The sequence below is a fragment of the Tachyglossus aculeatus genome, chromosome 16, assembly GCF_015852505.1.
Source record: "Tachyglossus aculeatus isolate mTacAcu1 chromosome 16, mTacAcu1.pri, whole genome shotgun sequence".
In the NCBI taxonomy this organism is placed as follows: domain Eukaryota; kingdom Metazoa; phylum Chordata; class Mammalia; order Monotremata; family Tachyglossidae; genus Tachyglossus; species Tachyglossus aculeatus.
Genome location: NC_052081.1, coordinates 25,329,205 through 25,346,616, shown reverse-complemented (window position 1 = coordinate 25,346,616; position 17,412 = coordinate 25,329,205). Strand labels below are relative to the sequence as shown.

Here is a 17,412-nt window from a genome sequence, read left to right as displayed (position 1 = left end):
CCCATTTTACAGATGAGGTAACTGAGACACAGTTACCCAAAGTTACATAGCTGACAAGTGCCAGAGCCAGAATTAGAACCCACGACCTCTGAGTCCCAAGCCCGTGCTCTTTCCACTAAGCCGTACTGCTGCTTCTGCTTCCAAATGAAAATCCACAAATAAGACTTTGTTTTTCTTAATCTGTAAAGTGTGCACAATGAAGAAATGCAAATCTAACATTTATTGTACAAAACTTTGTCACCACACTGTACAGTTTTTTTGTAATTTTTGCATAAATTTTGTTGACCCCTACCCCTGTCAAGTCTGGACTTTCCTTTTTTTTTTTTTTTAAGTGTGCTATAACTTTCTCAGCAGCCACATTGTTTACCTGTGATATTTCTTGGAACGTATGCTAAATTCAGTAGTGTGACCCTTACCAAATATGCCTTAGGTTTTTAGAAATGTGCAAGAGTATTTTATTACGAGTCATTTAAAATTTGTTGTTCGAAGAAAAATTATATCTATAGAAAGTACTGGTGTTTGAATAAAATTATCTGTGAAATATGAAGAAGGGTAGTGGAAAAGACTAATGGCCAAGTGGCTTGAAACAATTCCTTGCCCTCAGTTTTCTTCCTTAAGTAGGTACTAATCCCTGGAAATGAAAAGCTTCATGGTAATTGGTGAGAGTTTTTTTTCTGGTTTTTATTTTGAAGATTTTATTTTGAATCAAGTCTTATGTAATGACAGACTCTAATCTGTAAGCTTATCCTCTAAATGCTCCGCATGCAGTAAGCATTCAATAAATACCATCGATGATGATGATGATAATGAATCATCCATAGTAACCGAAAACTCCTAACCATTGCCTTCAAAGATTTCCTTCAGCTCTCTCCTCTCTCTCCTTTTATATTTTCCTGCTACACCCCAAAGCACCCTCTTTGATCCTATGAAACGTGTGGCTCTCTTGCCTCCCTTATTACTCTGATTTCTCCCTGTGAGGGACTCCTTCTCGCCACAGATCCACTAAATCACACATCTCCCCACAAAAAAAACCCTCTCCTATTCCCCAAATAATACTTGTTTTTGGACATGCCATCCCACCAGCTGCTTTATCGGTCATCTGCATATATCCTAATTTAATTGTTATCTAGTAAATTACTTTTGTTATCATTGTCCTCATTAGAGGAGCAGCATGGCTTAGTGGATAGAGCTTGGGCCTGGGGGTCGGAAGGACCTAGGTCTTAATCCTGGCTCTGCCACCTGTCAGCCGTGTGACCTTGGGCAAGTCACTTCATTTCTGGGTGTCAGTGACCTCATCTGTAAAATGGGTTCAAGTGTGTGAGCCCTGTGTGGGACAGGGATGATGTCCAACCTGATTAACTTGTATCAACCCCAGTGCTTGGCACATAGTAAGCGCTTAACAAGTACCATAATTATTATTATTACTACCATTTGTATCCATGTTGCTACGCTTTGCCCTATTTTATATTTGGCAATTGTGCCATCTGGGATCGTTCATGAGATTTTTAAGTTCCTCGAGGTCAGGGACCATGGCTTCATCATCATCATCATCAATTGTATTTACTGAGCGCTTACTGTGTGCAGAGCACTGTACTAAGCGCTTGGAACATATAGAGACAGTCCCTACCCAACAGTGGGCTTACAGTCTAAAAGGGGGAGACAGAGAACAAAACCAAACATACTAACAAAATAAAATAGCGTAGATACGTACAAGTAAAATAAATAGAGTAACAAATATGTACAAACATATATACATACATATACATATATATGTCTTCTATTGTATGTGCCTAAGCCCCTTAGTTGCAGGGTTTTGTTTGGTTAATGGTATTCGATAAGAGCTTACTGTGTGCCAGGCACTGTACTAAGCAATTTAGTAGATAGCCCTGAGTTCCAGGTTCCAACTCTGGATTCTGTTTCTTCGTCGCTGAACAAAGGTTGAACAAAATCCCTGTCCCATATCGGGTGCTCAGTCCTAATCCCCATTTACAGGTGAGGTAACTGAAGCCTAGTGAAGCGACTTGCCCAAGGTCACACAGCAGACAAGTGGTGGAGCCGGGATTAGGACCCAGGTCCTCCGACTCCCATGGCCCGTGCTCTATCCACCAGGACACGTTGCTTCTCATAAGTTGGCAACCTATGGTTCGGGAGCCCGGTCTGGCTCTTCTTGGAACTAAATATGGCTCAGAGAGCTCCAGGCCTGCTCTGGGGATGAGCTGCCCACCTGTCCAAGACTGTGTTTTAGCCCAACCCTGGGGGGTCATCCCATGGGCGGGGAGGGAGGGATGGAGGAGCTGGTGACGGTACTGCTCATTCTCTTACTACGTACCCTCAGTCAAAATTGGCGGCCAGGTGTTTCACGGCAAAGCTACCCCACGGCTGACTGATCAGAGCTCCCTCCCTGCCTCTCTCCCTCCTCGGGCTTCTCCTGGAAAGCGCCTACCGCTCGTTTGCAATTGAGGAGACCTCCCATCATCCGCCTGCACTGTCATCCTCCGTTCCCCATCTCTCTGCTCCCCACCAGCACGCCAGCTCCTTCAGCCCCTGCGGCTAGGAAGCCACCGCAACTCTGGAATGGAGCGTGACCAAATTTTGTAGTACGGCCGCCGTGTTTCCGTCATTACGTCGGGCTCTTCCGCACGGCATGCTTATCAACCCCCGCCCTAGAACAACGTGCTTGGCATGTTGTTCCGCACATATTAGGAGCTAATCCAATTTTGCTCTGGATGTCCTGAAAGCTTCAAGAAAATGGGCTTGCTTCCTCTTTCTTTTTGCCTACGTAGCTATGGAAAATGTACCTTTAGGAAAATGAAGTTTTCAATAAATCATTCCGATCAAAAGCCGAGGATGGTCGGAGATGGACGCAGACGAAGAAATGGAATCCAGAGTTGGAACCTGGAACTCAGGGCTTTTTTTTTTTTTAATTTAGGGAGCACACTGCTTATAAGGCAGGGTTAGCCAAGGGAGGAGAAAATAAACCAAGATGGTCAGCACATCTTCTGGGACACCGTCAGGTAGAGGGGCAGTAATGTAGCAGACCTCAGACAACCCACAGTTTACAGAGCTACAGTACTGGTTCATCTTTTGAGAACCTGACTTTGAGACCTGAACAAGTGCTGTGCACATAGTAAGCGCTTAATAAATGCCGTTATTATTATTATCCAGCTCATAGAACAGTTTTGACAACTTCACATACAAGTGGCAAGAGAGGATGACAGGCAACAGAGACCTGGAACAAAGTTGGTATACAAATGTCGAAGCTTAGCTCGCCACAGCAGAGTTTCATTGGGTAGAACATGAGAGGAGAAAAGAGAACAGCAGGCTCTCCAAACAATATCCATAAATGTGAGCAAGAATAATAATGATGGTATTTGTTAAGCTCTTACTATTGTGTCAAGCACTAGTCTAAGTCCTGGGATAGATACGACCTAATCAGGCTGGACACAGTCCATGTCCCACATGGGTCTCACAGTCTTAGTCTCCATTTTGCACATGAAAGAACTGAGGCACAGAGAGAAGTGACTTGCCCAAGGTCATACAGTAGACAAGATTAGAACACAGGTCCTTCTGACTCCCGGAAAATTGTAATACCGGGTTAAAGTGAAGCCTTAGACCGTATGACATCACAGCGGAAAACTGGAGACAACTGCAGTAAATGGAGCAGCGTGGGACACTGCAATCGGTTAAAGAGCAGCTCTTTCTGAGTGGAATCTTTAAGAGGATCATAAATCAATCGATAACATTTTAAAAGTGGAATTTGTTAAGCACTTTATGTCAAACACCATTGTAAGCGCTGGGGTAGATACAAGTGGATACAGGTTGGACATTGTGCCGGTCCTGCATGGGACTCACAGGCTAAGTAAGAGGCAGAGCAGGACAACTGAAGCACAGAGAAGTTAAGTGACTTGCTCAAGGTCACCCAGCAAGCATTTGGCAAAGCTGGGCTTAGAATCCAGATCCTCTGACTCCCACTCTTTCCACTAGGCCATGCTGCTTCCCTTTTTTGAATGTCTACTCAGAGAAGAACATTGTATTAAGCATTGGGACAGTGCAGTAGAAACTATATGTGATCTCTTCCCTCAAAGAGTTTAGTCTTAAACAAATTACAGGTTGAAGGATGAAATAGAGTGTAGCCAACATGTATGTAAGTGATCTCCTCTTCTCTGCAATCTCACATTTCCTCCTACGTGAATGTCCTGCCGGCATCTTGAGCTCAGTGTGCCCAAACCTGAGCTCCTCATTTTCCTTTCCAAATCAACTCCTTCAACAACCTTGGCTTCACAGTCGACAATTGGTTTTAAGGCATTCAGTCAAATCTTATCCACTCGTCATTTTGTCAAGCTAACCGACTCACTCTTTCTCATTCTTGTCTCTTCCATTGCTGACCTCCCTCTTTCTCTTTCTCTCCCCCATACTCCCCACCTGGTAACTCTCTCTTTGCATCCAGCATATCACTGCTCTCCCCATCTTCACAAGCTCCTTTGAAATCTTGTCTCCTTCAGGAAATCTTTTCTTATGAATGATTCGTGTTTTTATTCTTGTATATAAGTGCCCACTATTTGTCAAGCACTGTTTTAAGCGCTGGGGTAGAGAGAAGCAGCGTGGCTCAGTGGAAAGAGCCCGGGCTTTGGAGTCAGAGGTCAATGGTTCAAATCCCGGCTCCGCCAATTGTCAGCTGTGTGACTTTGGGCAAGTCACTTAACTTCTCTGTGCCTCAGTTACCTCATCTGTAAAATGGGGATGAAGGCTGTGAGCCCCCCGTGGGACAACCTGATCACCTTGTAACCTCCCCAGCGCTTAGAACAGTGCTTTGCACATAGTAAGCACTTAATAAATGCCACTATTATTATTATAAAAATAGGTTGGACATAGCCCGTATCCCTCATGGGGCTAACAGTTTAAGAGGGATCTCCATTTTACAGTTGAGGAAACTGAGGCACAGAGAAGATAGGTGATTGGCCCAAATCACACAGTAAACAGTTGTCAGAGTAAGAGCTCAGGTCTTCTGACTCCCAAGGCTCCTGCTTTTTCCACTAGGCCACACTGCTTCTCAATTCACTTTATGTAATAATAATAATTATAATTATGGTACTTCCTAAGTACTTAACCATGTGCCAAGCACTGTTGTAAATTCTGAGGTAGTTACAAGTTAACCAGATTGCACACAGTCTCTGCCCCACATGGGGCTTACAGTCTAAATAAGGAGTATGATTTAATCGCCACTTTACAGATGAGGTAACTGTTGTACCAAGAAGGTAAGTGACATGTGCAAGGTCACACAGCAGGCATGTGGTGGAGTTTAGGATTAGAACCCAAGACCTCTGACTTTCAGGCCTGTTCTCTTTATATCTCCTCTCCTTTTCAGCACTTCTGTGCCACCTAAGCCTACGCAACACAACGTACTTCCTGCTCTTCCCCCGCCTCCACACTGAGCACTTATTTACAGATCTTTATACTCGTTCATATCCTCCTATCAATAATTTGTTTTAGTGTCTCCCCTGCTATCTCCCGAGTTCTTTGAGGGCAGAGATCATGTCTACCAATCCCTTTGTACTGTCCCAAGCACTTAATACAGTGCTCTGCACACAGTAGGAACTCAGCAGATACTTTTGATCGGTTAACTGCCGTGAGGGGTTTTGTATTCAAGTGCTTACGTGAAACAGTGGCAAAAGCCAAAAATAGGTCCAAGTTATGTGAACAATAAGCCCGAAAGCGCGGCGAAGGACAGACTTTGTGTGTGTGTGTGCATTACGGTTAGGAATGTGGATTCTGTGATAGCCTTTTCAGCTACATATGCACACATAAACAAAGCTGTGTGGGTTTCATCTCAAATACAAAGAACAACTACAGCTACTGTGGCAATGGAGAAAAGGGTTTAAGCTTTAATGAAAGATGACAGAGCTTAATTTAGAACGTTGATCTCTGAGGAAATAACACCCTTTTCTCGGTACAGGGGGTTTTGTGGCTCCAGGTTAAATGTCATTGACTAGATTTGAGATCCAAGCACCTTGTCGTAAACGAGAAAAGACTTCATGTTTTTCCTGAAAGGAAATGGTGAAGCTGCTTAGGCATGGATTAACACCGAGTTGGTACAAAACCCTCTTGTGTTCGGGGTGTGCCGCCTTCAGAATAAGCATCCCGGAACAATGACTCATATGTTAAACTCTGTCATGCTTCTGATTTGCTTTCGTCACATCCTGAAGACGAGAGCATTTTAAAATGAAAACTAAGAATTACGAGATTCATCTGAATATGAGTAAAAACATCGACTCTTAATACCTCGCGTTTCAAGAATTAGCTTTATGAGTAAGTTTAAATGTCTTAAAAGTAAAGCAGTTGAAATTGTTTTGTGAGCCCACTATCGGGTAGGGACTGTCTCTATGTGATGCCAATTTGTACTTCCCAAGCGCTTAGTACAGTGCTCTGCACATAGTAAGCGCTCAATAAATACGATTGATTGATTGATTGATTGATTGATTGTATTTCCCAAATGCTCTCCATTGATTTTTTTTTTTTACTTAAAGGTTATTTTTGATTTCTTAGGTTTTCTTCTATAAAGAGCAGTTAGTGCTTTATAGGTTATTCCTCTTTCTCAACCCCAGCTGGGTTGACAAAAGCTCCTGTCCAGTAAAACTTTGAGTTTTTGAGCAGTGGTCCCGGAATACTGTCAATTAGAGTTTGGGATCAAGAGAAGCTCTTAGTCTACTGCCCAAACATCCGGTGGGAGTCCAACCCACACTAGAAGCAAGAACAGGTCAAGCGTGAAAGCTTCATTTCTGGAGGCTGATGCTGGCCCGTGTACCTGTGGCCATCTGGAAATTGTCAACCCAGGCGACTGGCTTTCATCCATTCGTGTGCCAAAACGCAGCACACACATTCCACTTGTGTCCATACCCTCTAAGGACTTTGTTACCCCACCCCCAGAGCACCTAAGTACACATCTCTGTCGTTTTTAGCTTCCCTTATATGTTATTTTACTGTCTGTCTCCCCGACTAGATTGAAAGCTACTTGTGGACAGAGATTAGAAATCGGTTGTCTACCCTGGGGGACAACCTGATCACCTTGTATCCTCCCCAGCGGGTAGAACAGTGCTTTGCACGTAGTAAGCGCTTAATAAATGCCATTATTATTATTATTATTATTAGCCCACCCCTGACCTGAAATGGGTTGGGGGAAAAGCATGCCAGAGGAGTGTCTAAACCTGCCCTAAACCCTAACTGGCCCAAGCCAATCCTTCAGACCCACCATTCGTAGAACTCATTAAGCCCGGTCTGCAAAGTAAATGTCTTTTTCCTTAATAAATTAAAGTCACAGAGGATAAATAGCCTTGGATCTGGCAGCCAGTGAGTGCTAATTTTAGATTTTGGAATCGCTATTCTGGGTGTATTAACCTGACTTTGATTTCACTTATGAAACGCATCATCCTTATGTAAGTTAAGCAGAACTCCGAAAGAACAGATTTGTCGGAGTAATCATTAAGATTTGGATTTCTAAAGTCTTTTTTTCCCCCATTGGTTGTAAAACATACTTGCAAATGACTTAAAATCGTACCAGTCGTCAAAATTTTCATCTGCCTGCTGTCTCCTGAATATAGAACTGCACACTGCCCACATTTGTTGTGCACATTTAGTGTGCACGACCAAGATGACACGTGTAAACTCTGTTATGTGACAGTAGTTTATCAGTGCTGGGTTGTGCAGGGAGAGGGGGCTTGTAGCCACGGCATCACTTGGCGGGCTACCCTGACCGTTAGCACCCCGGCCCCTGCACGGGATGCAGGAGATGATAAGGGCTGGAAGGACAACTTTCAACAACTGCACAACTGAGTAATCAGGATGAACGCACAACCACCCCCCGGGGGGTCGGGGGACAAGGGAAACAGTTCCAGTTGTTGGATGGCGATCACAGGGAGTAAGATATATGTCTGAACTGAGGACATTTGGCTTTTCATGGCAGGAGTTGGGTAAAGCAACTGGGTGGATGTCTGAAACTCTGCTTACCACAAATCCTTGCTTGGTGCCACAGCTGCCATGCTGTAGCATATGTGGGAAGCTGTGTGACCTTGGGCAAGTCACTTAAAATTCTCTGGGCCTCAGTTTCCTCACCTGCAATTTGGGGATTAAGGGTGTGAGCCTCATGTGGGACAGGGACAGTGTCCCACCTGATTAAGTTGTATCTACCCCAGGGCTTAGAACAATGCTTGGTGCATAGTAAGCCCTTAACAAGTACCATTATTATTATTAATAATAATAAGTAGAACGGCCTAGTAGAGCACGGGCCTAGGAGCCGGAAGGACCTGGGTTCTAATCTTGGCTCTGCCACTTGTCTTCTGTGTGACCTTGGGCCAGTCACTTCACTTTTCTGTGCCACAGTTACCTTGTCTATAAAATGGGGATTAAGACCGTGAGCCCCAGCTGGGACAGGGACTGTGTCCAACCCGATTAGCTTGTATCTATCCCAGTGCTTAGAACAGCGTTTGCCACATAGTAAGCACTTAAATACCATTATTATTATTATTATTACCCTCAATATATTTCCTAAATGAAAAGAAGTGTATTTTAAAATGTAAACACAACACCTTGTATTGGTAAATATGCCTGTGGTACTTATCCAGTCAGCCGTATTTATTGATCGTTTATTTAGTGCTGAGCACTGTACTAAACACTTGGGAGAGTACAGTACAACAACATAATAGACACATTCCCTAACCACAGTGAGTTTACAGTCTAGAATCCCAACATTCACCCTCTGTATTGAAGTTACCAATCTGGAATGAGCAGGTCATTTTGTCTAGGGAGCAGAAGAAGGCGAATGTGAGATTAGGGAAGGATGTGGGTTACAGCAGTTATAAATTCAATAAAATAGGAAAATCAGAGTGATTTAGCACTTGGTTTGTTGCTTGGACTTTTAGAATTTCAAAAAAAAGTTACTTCTAATGCTCATAATGAAGAAAAGAAAAAAAAGTGCAGTTTGGGCTGGGCATAGTTTAGTAAGTCTGAAGAGAATCCTGTTTTGCCGGACATAGGCCTCATTAAAAAAATTCTTGCTAAAGCTGAAAGATATAATTGGGGTTGAGATATGTTTAAATGGGCTTGTAACAAAGTTGTCATTTGGTCATTTGAAAATATTTTTGGGATTATTTTGATAATTACTTTCTTCATTTTGAAGGCTACTTAAGCATTTATTAGGGAAATATTTTTGATGAGCTCCTTTATTATAATATTCTCATATATACTTTTATTTTCCTTTTTCTGAAGCCACCGACCTGCTTCTGGCCTGGAATCCCATTTGTTTGGGGCTGGTGGAGGGAGTTATTGGAAAAGTTCAGCTTCATTCAGGTATGATACTAAACATTACATTTTAATATTACTCTTTGGTAATGTACATTTCTCTTCACCAGGAAAGGGTGAATGTTCTTTGTCAGAACACCAACAAGATTTTGCTACAACTTTGCTTCTAGATTTTGGAAATATTTCTGATGTGACACTGCACTAAATACAAATCAAAGTGGCCTGGAAAAGAAGTTTTGGAGCACAGTCTGTTTGTTAAAATAGAATCCTAAACTCAGTTATTGTCTGTTTTGACTTTGGGAACCGCGATTTAATTCAAATTTTAAAACCAGAGCCGAAGGTGATTTGTAATAGATTTGCTTTAAATCGAAGGTGTTTCCTGTTCACAGGGTAAGTCTGCTTGTGTAATGTGTTGGGTCTCATACAGCAGGAAGTGTGGAAGACCTTTCTCCTTCTCTGCAGTCTCACATTTCCTCAGGGCAGCTGTACTTGGATAGCTCCCTGACAGCTTAGTACAGTGCTTTGCACATAGTAAGCACTCTATAAATCTGACTGAACGATTGAATCTCAAACTGAACACATCCTAAACAGAAGTCGTCATCTTCCTACCTGTCTTCCATGCTGTCCTCCCCAGACTTTCCCATCTCCGTATGTTACACCACTAGCCGCCGTGTCTCACGGGCCTGTAACCTTGATGTTCTCCTCCATTCATCTTTCCACTTCAACCCGTATATTTGGTCTGTCAGCAAAGCCCATCAATTCTGCTGTCTCAAGATTGCTAAACTTTGCCCTTTCCTCTCAATCCAAACTGCTCCCAAGCCAGTCCAAGCCTATCCCACCTTCACTACTGCATCAGCCTCCTCACTGACCTCTCTGCCTCCTTTCCCCACCTCCACTCCAGTTCTTACTTCACTCCGCAGCTCGCATCACTTTTCTAAAAATAGCGTTCAATCCATGTCTCCTCGCTCCTCAAGAACTTCCAGTGATTGCCCATCCACCATCAAACAGAAACTCCTTATGAGAAGCAGAGGAGCAGCGTGGCTTTGTGGATAGAGCGTGGGCCTTGGAGTCAGAAGGACCTGGGTTCTAATCCCGACTCCACCACATGTATGCCGTGTGACCTTGGGCAAGACACTTCACTTCTCTGGGCCTCAGTTAAATGGGGATTAAGAGTGTGAGACCCATGTGGGACAGGGACTGTGTCCAACCTGATTAGCTTGTATCTCTTCCTAGGCTTGGCACATAATAAGCGCTGAACAAGTACCATAAAACTCTTCCCCCTCCTACTGTAATTCACCAATTTTCTACTACAGCCCAGCCTGCACACTTGGCTGCTTTTACGCCATCCTTCTCTCCGTACCTCATTGTCATGTATCTCTTCGCTGACCCTTTACCAAGTCCAGACTTCCAATCTCCCACCTTCAATGCTCTGCTAAAATCACATCTTCTCCAAGTGGCCTTCCCCAGTTAAGCCCTTATTTCTCTCTCTCTCTCTCTCTCTCTCTCTCTCTCTCTCTCTCTTTCTCTCTCTCTCTCTCTCTCTCTCTCTCTCTCTCTCTCTCTTTTCTGCACTTGGATTTGAACCCTGTAAGCACCTGATATTCACCCCAATCCCACAGCATTTGTGTTCAATTCCATCATTTATTTTAATATCTGTCTCCCCCACTAGACTGTAAGCTCCTGATGGTCAGGGAACGTGTCTACCAACTCTGTTGTGTTTTACTCTCCCAAGTGCTTAATGCAGTGCTTTGCACACAGTTAATACCGTCGATTTATTAGATGTAGACCCAAATCAATCAATCAATCAATCGTATTTATTGAGCGCTTACTATGTGCAGAGCACTGTACTAAGCGCTTGGGAAGTACAAATTGGCAACACATAGAGACAGTCCCTACCCAACAGTGGGCTCACAGTCTAAAAAGGGGGAGACAGAGAACAGAACCAAACATACCAACAAAATAAAATAAATAGGATAGAAATGTACAAGTAAAATAAATAAATAAATAGAGTAATAAATATGTATGTACATATTTATTGTACATACATACATATATATGTACCCAAAGTGTGGTTGGGAATTTGGATCCTGCATTTCAGCCACCCGCACATCCTTCGCCTTCTAGTTCGAAGGATCATGAGGGAAAACTCTCCCGAGGATCTGGAAGAATAGGCTAGACCCAATCTATTTGGACTGGTTTAGGCACAATGTTGCCTAGAGTCGGGTGTGACTCTTTCAGACCACTTCCATCTTTAAATTTCCATGTTACTACAGAGAGAATGCTCCCTTATACTACATTCATTTCCTCTTGAGTCACTTGCTGTACAAAATGCAAGTGTTGGAATGTTTTTTTTCAATGGCTATTGTTTTGGGTTATCTTGCCATTCATATTTTCTAGCCTAATAACTTCCTGATCATTTTCTTATTCTCCTGTGGAAGTTTGAGCTTTTTTTCCCCTCCTTCCCTGTGACCTTTAAGAATGCTTGAAATAGTGGTTTCGTGCTTTAACAAGGTTTTTTTTTTTCTTTTAATTCTGCTCAAGTCTTCAACAGTTATCTCTAGATTTTTATGGTTCAGCTGGCTTACGTTCTTTAAAATCCAGTTGTATCCCAAACTGTTGTACCGTGGGACTTACGTGTAATTACGCAGGTTCTGTTCCGTAACTAGCACAGACACTGCAGCTGACATCTAAAAGTTGAGAGACGTGGTAAATTATTTCCTCCTCTTCCTCCTTCCATCCTGTCCCTCTGGTCCTCCCTTATTCTCAGATGCTTTTCTGCTGCTCTTTCTCCTCCCCCTCCCTGCATCCCAAATATGACCATCCCCTCCCCTCTCCATAAGTATGTGGGACAGTCTCTTGTCCCACATGGGGCTCACGGTCTAAATCTCCATTTTTCAGATGAGGGAACTGAGGAACAGAGATGTTACTTGCCAGAGGTCACACAGCAGACCAGTGGTGGAGCCAGGATTAGGACCCAGGTCCTGTTGACTCCGAGGCCCCATGCTGTAGCCACTAGGCCACACTGCTATTTTTTGGTCAGAATCTTTTGTATCCTTTGCCTATCATTCTCCCTGCATTTGAATTCTGTACAAAGCCAAAAAGGGGGGGCCAAATGCCTTTCCTTAAGGGTGAAAGGAGGTTTTGCGGAGATTTTGGCACCATAAAGCAGGCATGCAAGCAGCCCAGACTGCAGGGACAAGTCTTTATGTACAGAGTGTGTACTGCCAGCTACAAATATTTGCTCTAGAGCCAAACTCATGCCAACTGATAAAATTCCGTAGTTTTTCAGAGCTTCTGGTTCCATTTTAACAATAAGCTCCTCCCTAGTCCAAGTTCCTTGTCAGTAGCGATTGCGTATACTTACTCTTTTGTACAGTAGTCTCCCAAGCTCTTAATACAGTGCTGTGGACCACCACCGTCCTCCAGGCCCACCCTGGTTTGTCCCTGGCCACGTACACACCATTTTGACGAGGACAGGTTTTTGGGAAGTTGAGGAATTCTGATCTGGACATGTTAAGTTTGAGGTGTCAGTGGGACATCCCAGTAGAGGTGTCCTGAAGCCAAGAGGAAATGTGAAGCTGCAAAGAAGGAGGGTGCGTGCTCTTCAGGTATTTAGACTACCACGCTATTTGCCTCTCGTCAGAGAATGCCCATTTTTGTCTGTCGGTTCCCTCAGTTGCCTTGCCAAACTTTGTAAATTATGCCTGGTTTTTCATATTTCTAGACTGGTAGCCTGTCGTTGGGTAGGGACCGTTGTTGGGTAGGGACCATCTCTATACGTTGCCAACTTGTACTTCCCAAGCGCTTAGTACAGTGCACTGCACACAGTAAGCGCTCAATAAATACGATTGAATGAATGAATGAGTAATACACTTCGTTTTCACAGTCAAGTAACCAATATTTATCCCCACAAAAAATATTTTTCTACTAGAATAAGCTATGGAAACTACATGTTCGAGGGGTTCTAAAATATGAAATACCTTCTTGGAAGACTTCAACAAGTTTTAAAAATGAGAATTATTTGAGTTGGAATAAGTGGGTTAAAAATCCATTGTACATATTTCACTGTCATTTTGCTCCTAGCGCATTTTCTCTTTTTTAGATAGTTCTGCACTTGCTCACTGAGAATGTGTCTTATGCTTTCTCATATTTTTAATCTTATAAAAATGTATTTTCTCCTCCATAACATTTAAGAGGAAAAATGTAAGATTATTTAATATTGAGTCAGTGGAGTTTAGATTGGGGTAAATTTGAATTTTGGCATCAGCCTGGTCAATAAAATGTGGCTAAAATTGTAAAACTTTTCTGTAGCAAATGAATTTTGGCACCGATGAAAACAGTTCTGCATGTCATAGCAGAACCCCATTCATTTGGTAAAGGCTTTGTCCCATCTTTTAAAAAGTTTGCCAATCAGCCGTTATTTTGTATTGAAGTAAATCAAGTTAATCAAGTTAATCAAGTTAATCAGTTAAGCTGAAGAAGTGAAGAGCACATTTTATGGTATTTAAGCACTGAAGTGTGCCGGCATTGTATTAAGCGCTAGGGTAGACACAAGCTAATCAGATTGGACACAGTCCGTGTGTCACATGGAGCTCACAGAGAAGTTAAGTGACCTGCCAAAGGTCACACAGCCGACAAGTGGCAGAGCCTAGATTAGAACTCAGATCCTCCGACCCCCAGGCCCATGCTCGTTCCACTAGGCCACACTCATGATCCAGATGTACCAACTTCTTAACAACTTGTACTTCCCAAGCGCTTAGTACAGTGCTCTGCACACAGTAAGCGCTCAATAAATACGATTGATGATGATAAGAACATCTCTTTAGCAGTAAAACTGTTAGCCGTTTTGTCTTAATTCAGGAAGTAATGCATAAATGGAATTATCAGAAGATTTTTAACTTTCAGGAAAGCCCTGTGATTTACACGTATTCTGCCGGACCGCTTTCAAGCCATGTGTCTCTGAGATGACCAAATTAGAAATTCTAAAACTAGAATGACTTCAAAATCAGTGCTTTCAAATTGAACAAAATTTTACGTGGACATAAGCCCATTTTTTAAAAAGTTTCAGAGAAACCACAGAAAATATTTTGGTATTCTAAGAATTATGGTGAAATGGACTATTATTGGATTTCCCCTTTCAAAACCAAAACGTTACCTCATAGCAATGTGTCCCATGGCATTTTACAAAGATGAAAGAGGAATTTTTGAAGAACTCGCTTCTTACAGCTATTGCAGTGCTCTGCACATAGTAAGCGCTCAATAAATACGATTGATTGATTGATTGCAGGTTTAGTACAAATGAAGTAAGAGTGCTTTTTAAGATTGGTGTGACACCCACACAATATACAGTATAATATGTGGAAGACTTTTCCATTGTCATTCTGCATATTTTATGAGAAATAGAAATTTGGGCTGGAAAAGATGAACCATGCCCTTGGGGTTACACAGTTTAGTTCTTCCTTGTCATGCCTTTTAGAATTAATATTTAGCTCTTACCATTTCTTACCTTTACTAGGGGTGTGGTGCGATGATAAATGTTAGGATTTTTGAAAACCAGTGTCATCTCTGAGGGGATAAGCTCCAAATGAAATCACAGTGTTGTGTTTATTTTTCTTTTTCAGATCTCCCATGGTGGCTTCTGCTTATTCGCCAGAAATCTCTGATCGGCAAACTTCCTGGAGATCATGCTGTCTCCAAAATTACCAAGATTGCTGTGCTGTCACTTTCTGAAATGGAACCTCAGGATCTGGAGCTCGAGGTATGTTAAAATCTTGGGAAACATTCTTAACCAGTTAGCTAGGTGAAATGCACCTAAAAGTGTTCACTTTCCTATCTTCAAAACTTTTCTGAGCACGAAGGCACTATTTCCACTCTTGTTTCACATTATGCTTCAGTGTCACTGAATGGTGATTGCCTGCAGGATCTGACAAGTAAAATCTATGTATGGTTTTACCCTGGTTGTATCTTAAATTGTTTATATGACATTATAAATACACTTGGGGGTGAGAGGCAAATTTCAGATTACCACTTCAGGTCTGCGATATCTCATTAAAGAAATAAACCTTCAAGACAAACTCAGAAGGTGAAGAGTAGTAGGATTTGGTGGCTCCCTAATTGTAAGGATGATAATTTTTGTCTTTACAGTATTTCTTGATTTTTTTCCCTTCCATGTCACTGGTGGAAGAGAGGGCTTCTTCTGCACAAATGCTGGCCCAAATTAGATACCAAAGCCCAGTATTGTAGCTTTAACGGGTACAGAAGGATTTATAGAGGACTCTGGTGATGGTTACACTTTCTGACATCCCTAACTTTTCCTTAACTTTCCTAACACCCTTAACTTTTTCTGCCCATTAGTTATCCACTTCTCCAAACTCATCTCGAACCCAATTCTATCTGCACAACATATCGTGACAAATTCCATGTACTTTGCAGCCTTCATTTTTCTAAACTGAAGTGTCCCAATCTTTTCAGTGTGTCCTTTTACAGATCCTGCTCCTTCTCTCTTATTTGGTTGCATTTTCTGCCGCCTTTCCTGGTTTTTTCACCTTTTTTTTTTAAAGGTACAATAACCCAAAATACATTTACAGGCATTCCTCAACCAAAGACTCAAGTTAGGAAAAACACCACTAAAAGTATATTTAAATGGCTATTATTTCAGGTGTTCAATGTATTGATTTTTACTGTGCAGTTCTAGTCCTGGGGGTGCAGTTGAAGTGTGGCATAGAGCGGCCCTTGGGAGTTTTGGAGAAATGGGAAAACAGTTTTAGAGGGCGAGATAGGGAGAAAAGGATTTGAAAGTTTAAAGAAGCAGGGTTACGTTTACCCTACCTCTAGACTTAAGTCATGGAGTGTCAACATCTGTTTTATGTCAAATGAAGTAAAAATGGATTTATCTTATGTTCAGTCTGTTTATAAGATTATTTTTATGACAAAATTGGCTCCAAACTTAACGTTTAGTCTTAAGACACAACTTTCAGGAATCAGTTATGTCCTTGCGCGTATCTCCCCATTCCTCAAAAACCTTGAATGGTTGCCTGTTCCTGTCTGTATCAAACAGAAACTCCTGACCATTGTTGGGTAGGGACTGTCTCTATCTGTTGCCAATTTGTACTTCCCAAGCGCTTAGTACAGTTCTCTGCACATAGTAAGCGCTCAATAAATACGATTGATGATTAGTTTAAGGAGCTCAATCAACTCTGTTCCTACTACTAATCTCCCCATTGTCCCACTTACCACCTAGCTCATATTTGTCAAGATATGTCAAGATTTGTCTCTCAAGATAAACTATTCTTTATACCTCTTTCTCATCTCTTCTGTTGTTAAGTTATTTTATTCATGCCCTCTATCCTGCCTGAAAGTCCCTCTCTTTTCCTATCTGACAGACCACTCCTCTCCCCATTTTCAAAGCCCTTACGAAATCACATCTCTTTCAGGAGGCCTCCCCTGATTAATCTGTAACTTCCCCACTTTATATCCCAGAACTTCTGCTTCAGCCCTTCCTAAGGAATTCAGTACTCGCAACCTCCTTAGCACTTATACATTACACTAAGCACTTCTGAAGGTGTAATAGAAATAAAAGAGAAAGGTCCCTGCCCTGGAGGAGCTTATAATTAGTGAAGGGATATGAGGAGGTAATTTTTATTAGCTGAATTATCTGAGCCGATTTTAGAGGCTAAAATAGTAAACATTGTTTGCTCTTGTTTCCCAGAATGTCATTATTTGCATCTCTTACCCACTGATCTCTTATTTGGTTTAATTATTGTTTTCAGGTCCCTTTTAGAGTTTTGCTTTCCAAATAATAGGAACATTGTGTAGGCATTCCATATATGATGATTATAGCTTGGAGTCTTAGCCACTTAGTGACTTGTTTTCTTCCCCGAACATATGCTGCAGGCCTTTTTTCAGATTTTGTATTTTTAAGAGACAGAATGGATCTAAATGAAGAAGCTGAGTGCTTTTTTTTTTAACTTGAAAACTGGGTTAAATTTGTATTTCATCTTTTCCTATCCTGTTTGTTAGATGGCATTTCCTTAGATAGCATCAGGGTCCTTTCTGCCATACAGTCAAACTAGGAAAGGCCCTCCTACCTTATCTCTCTGATCACTTACTATAACCCAGCCC

The 17,412-nt window shown here is 42.1% G+C and overlaps 1 protein-coding gene across 3 annotated transcripts in view; it reads left to right on the top strand.

The window, feature by feature from the left end:
* Positions 1-17,412, top strand: part of INPP5F (inositol polyphosphate-5-phosphatase F) — a 65,808-nt gene that overhangs the window by 16,392 nt on the left and 32,004 nt on the right. For 2 of the 3 annotated variants that reach the window (XR_005454469.1, XM_038758493.1), the window contains exons 2-3: positions 9,259-9,339; positions 14,913-15,049. Coding sequence is in view for 2 of the 3 variants with exons in the window: in XM_038758493.1 (XP_038614421.1) it covers positions 9,259-9,339; positions 14,913-15,049 (218 nt within the window). In the remaining variant the exon portion in view is untranslated. Of the gene's footprint in view, positions 1-9,258; positions 9,340-12,745; positions 12,900-14,912; positions 15,050-17,412 lie in introns of those variants that run through there. The other variant, XM_038758494.1, reaches the window with a different exon arrangement.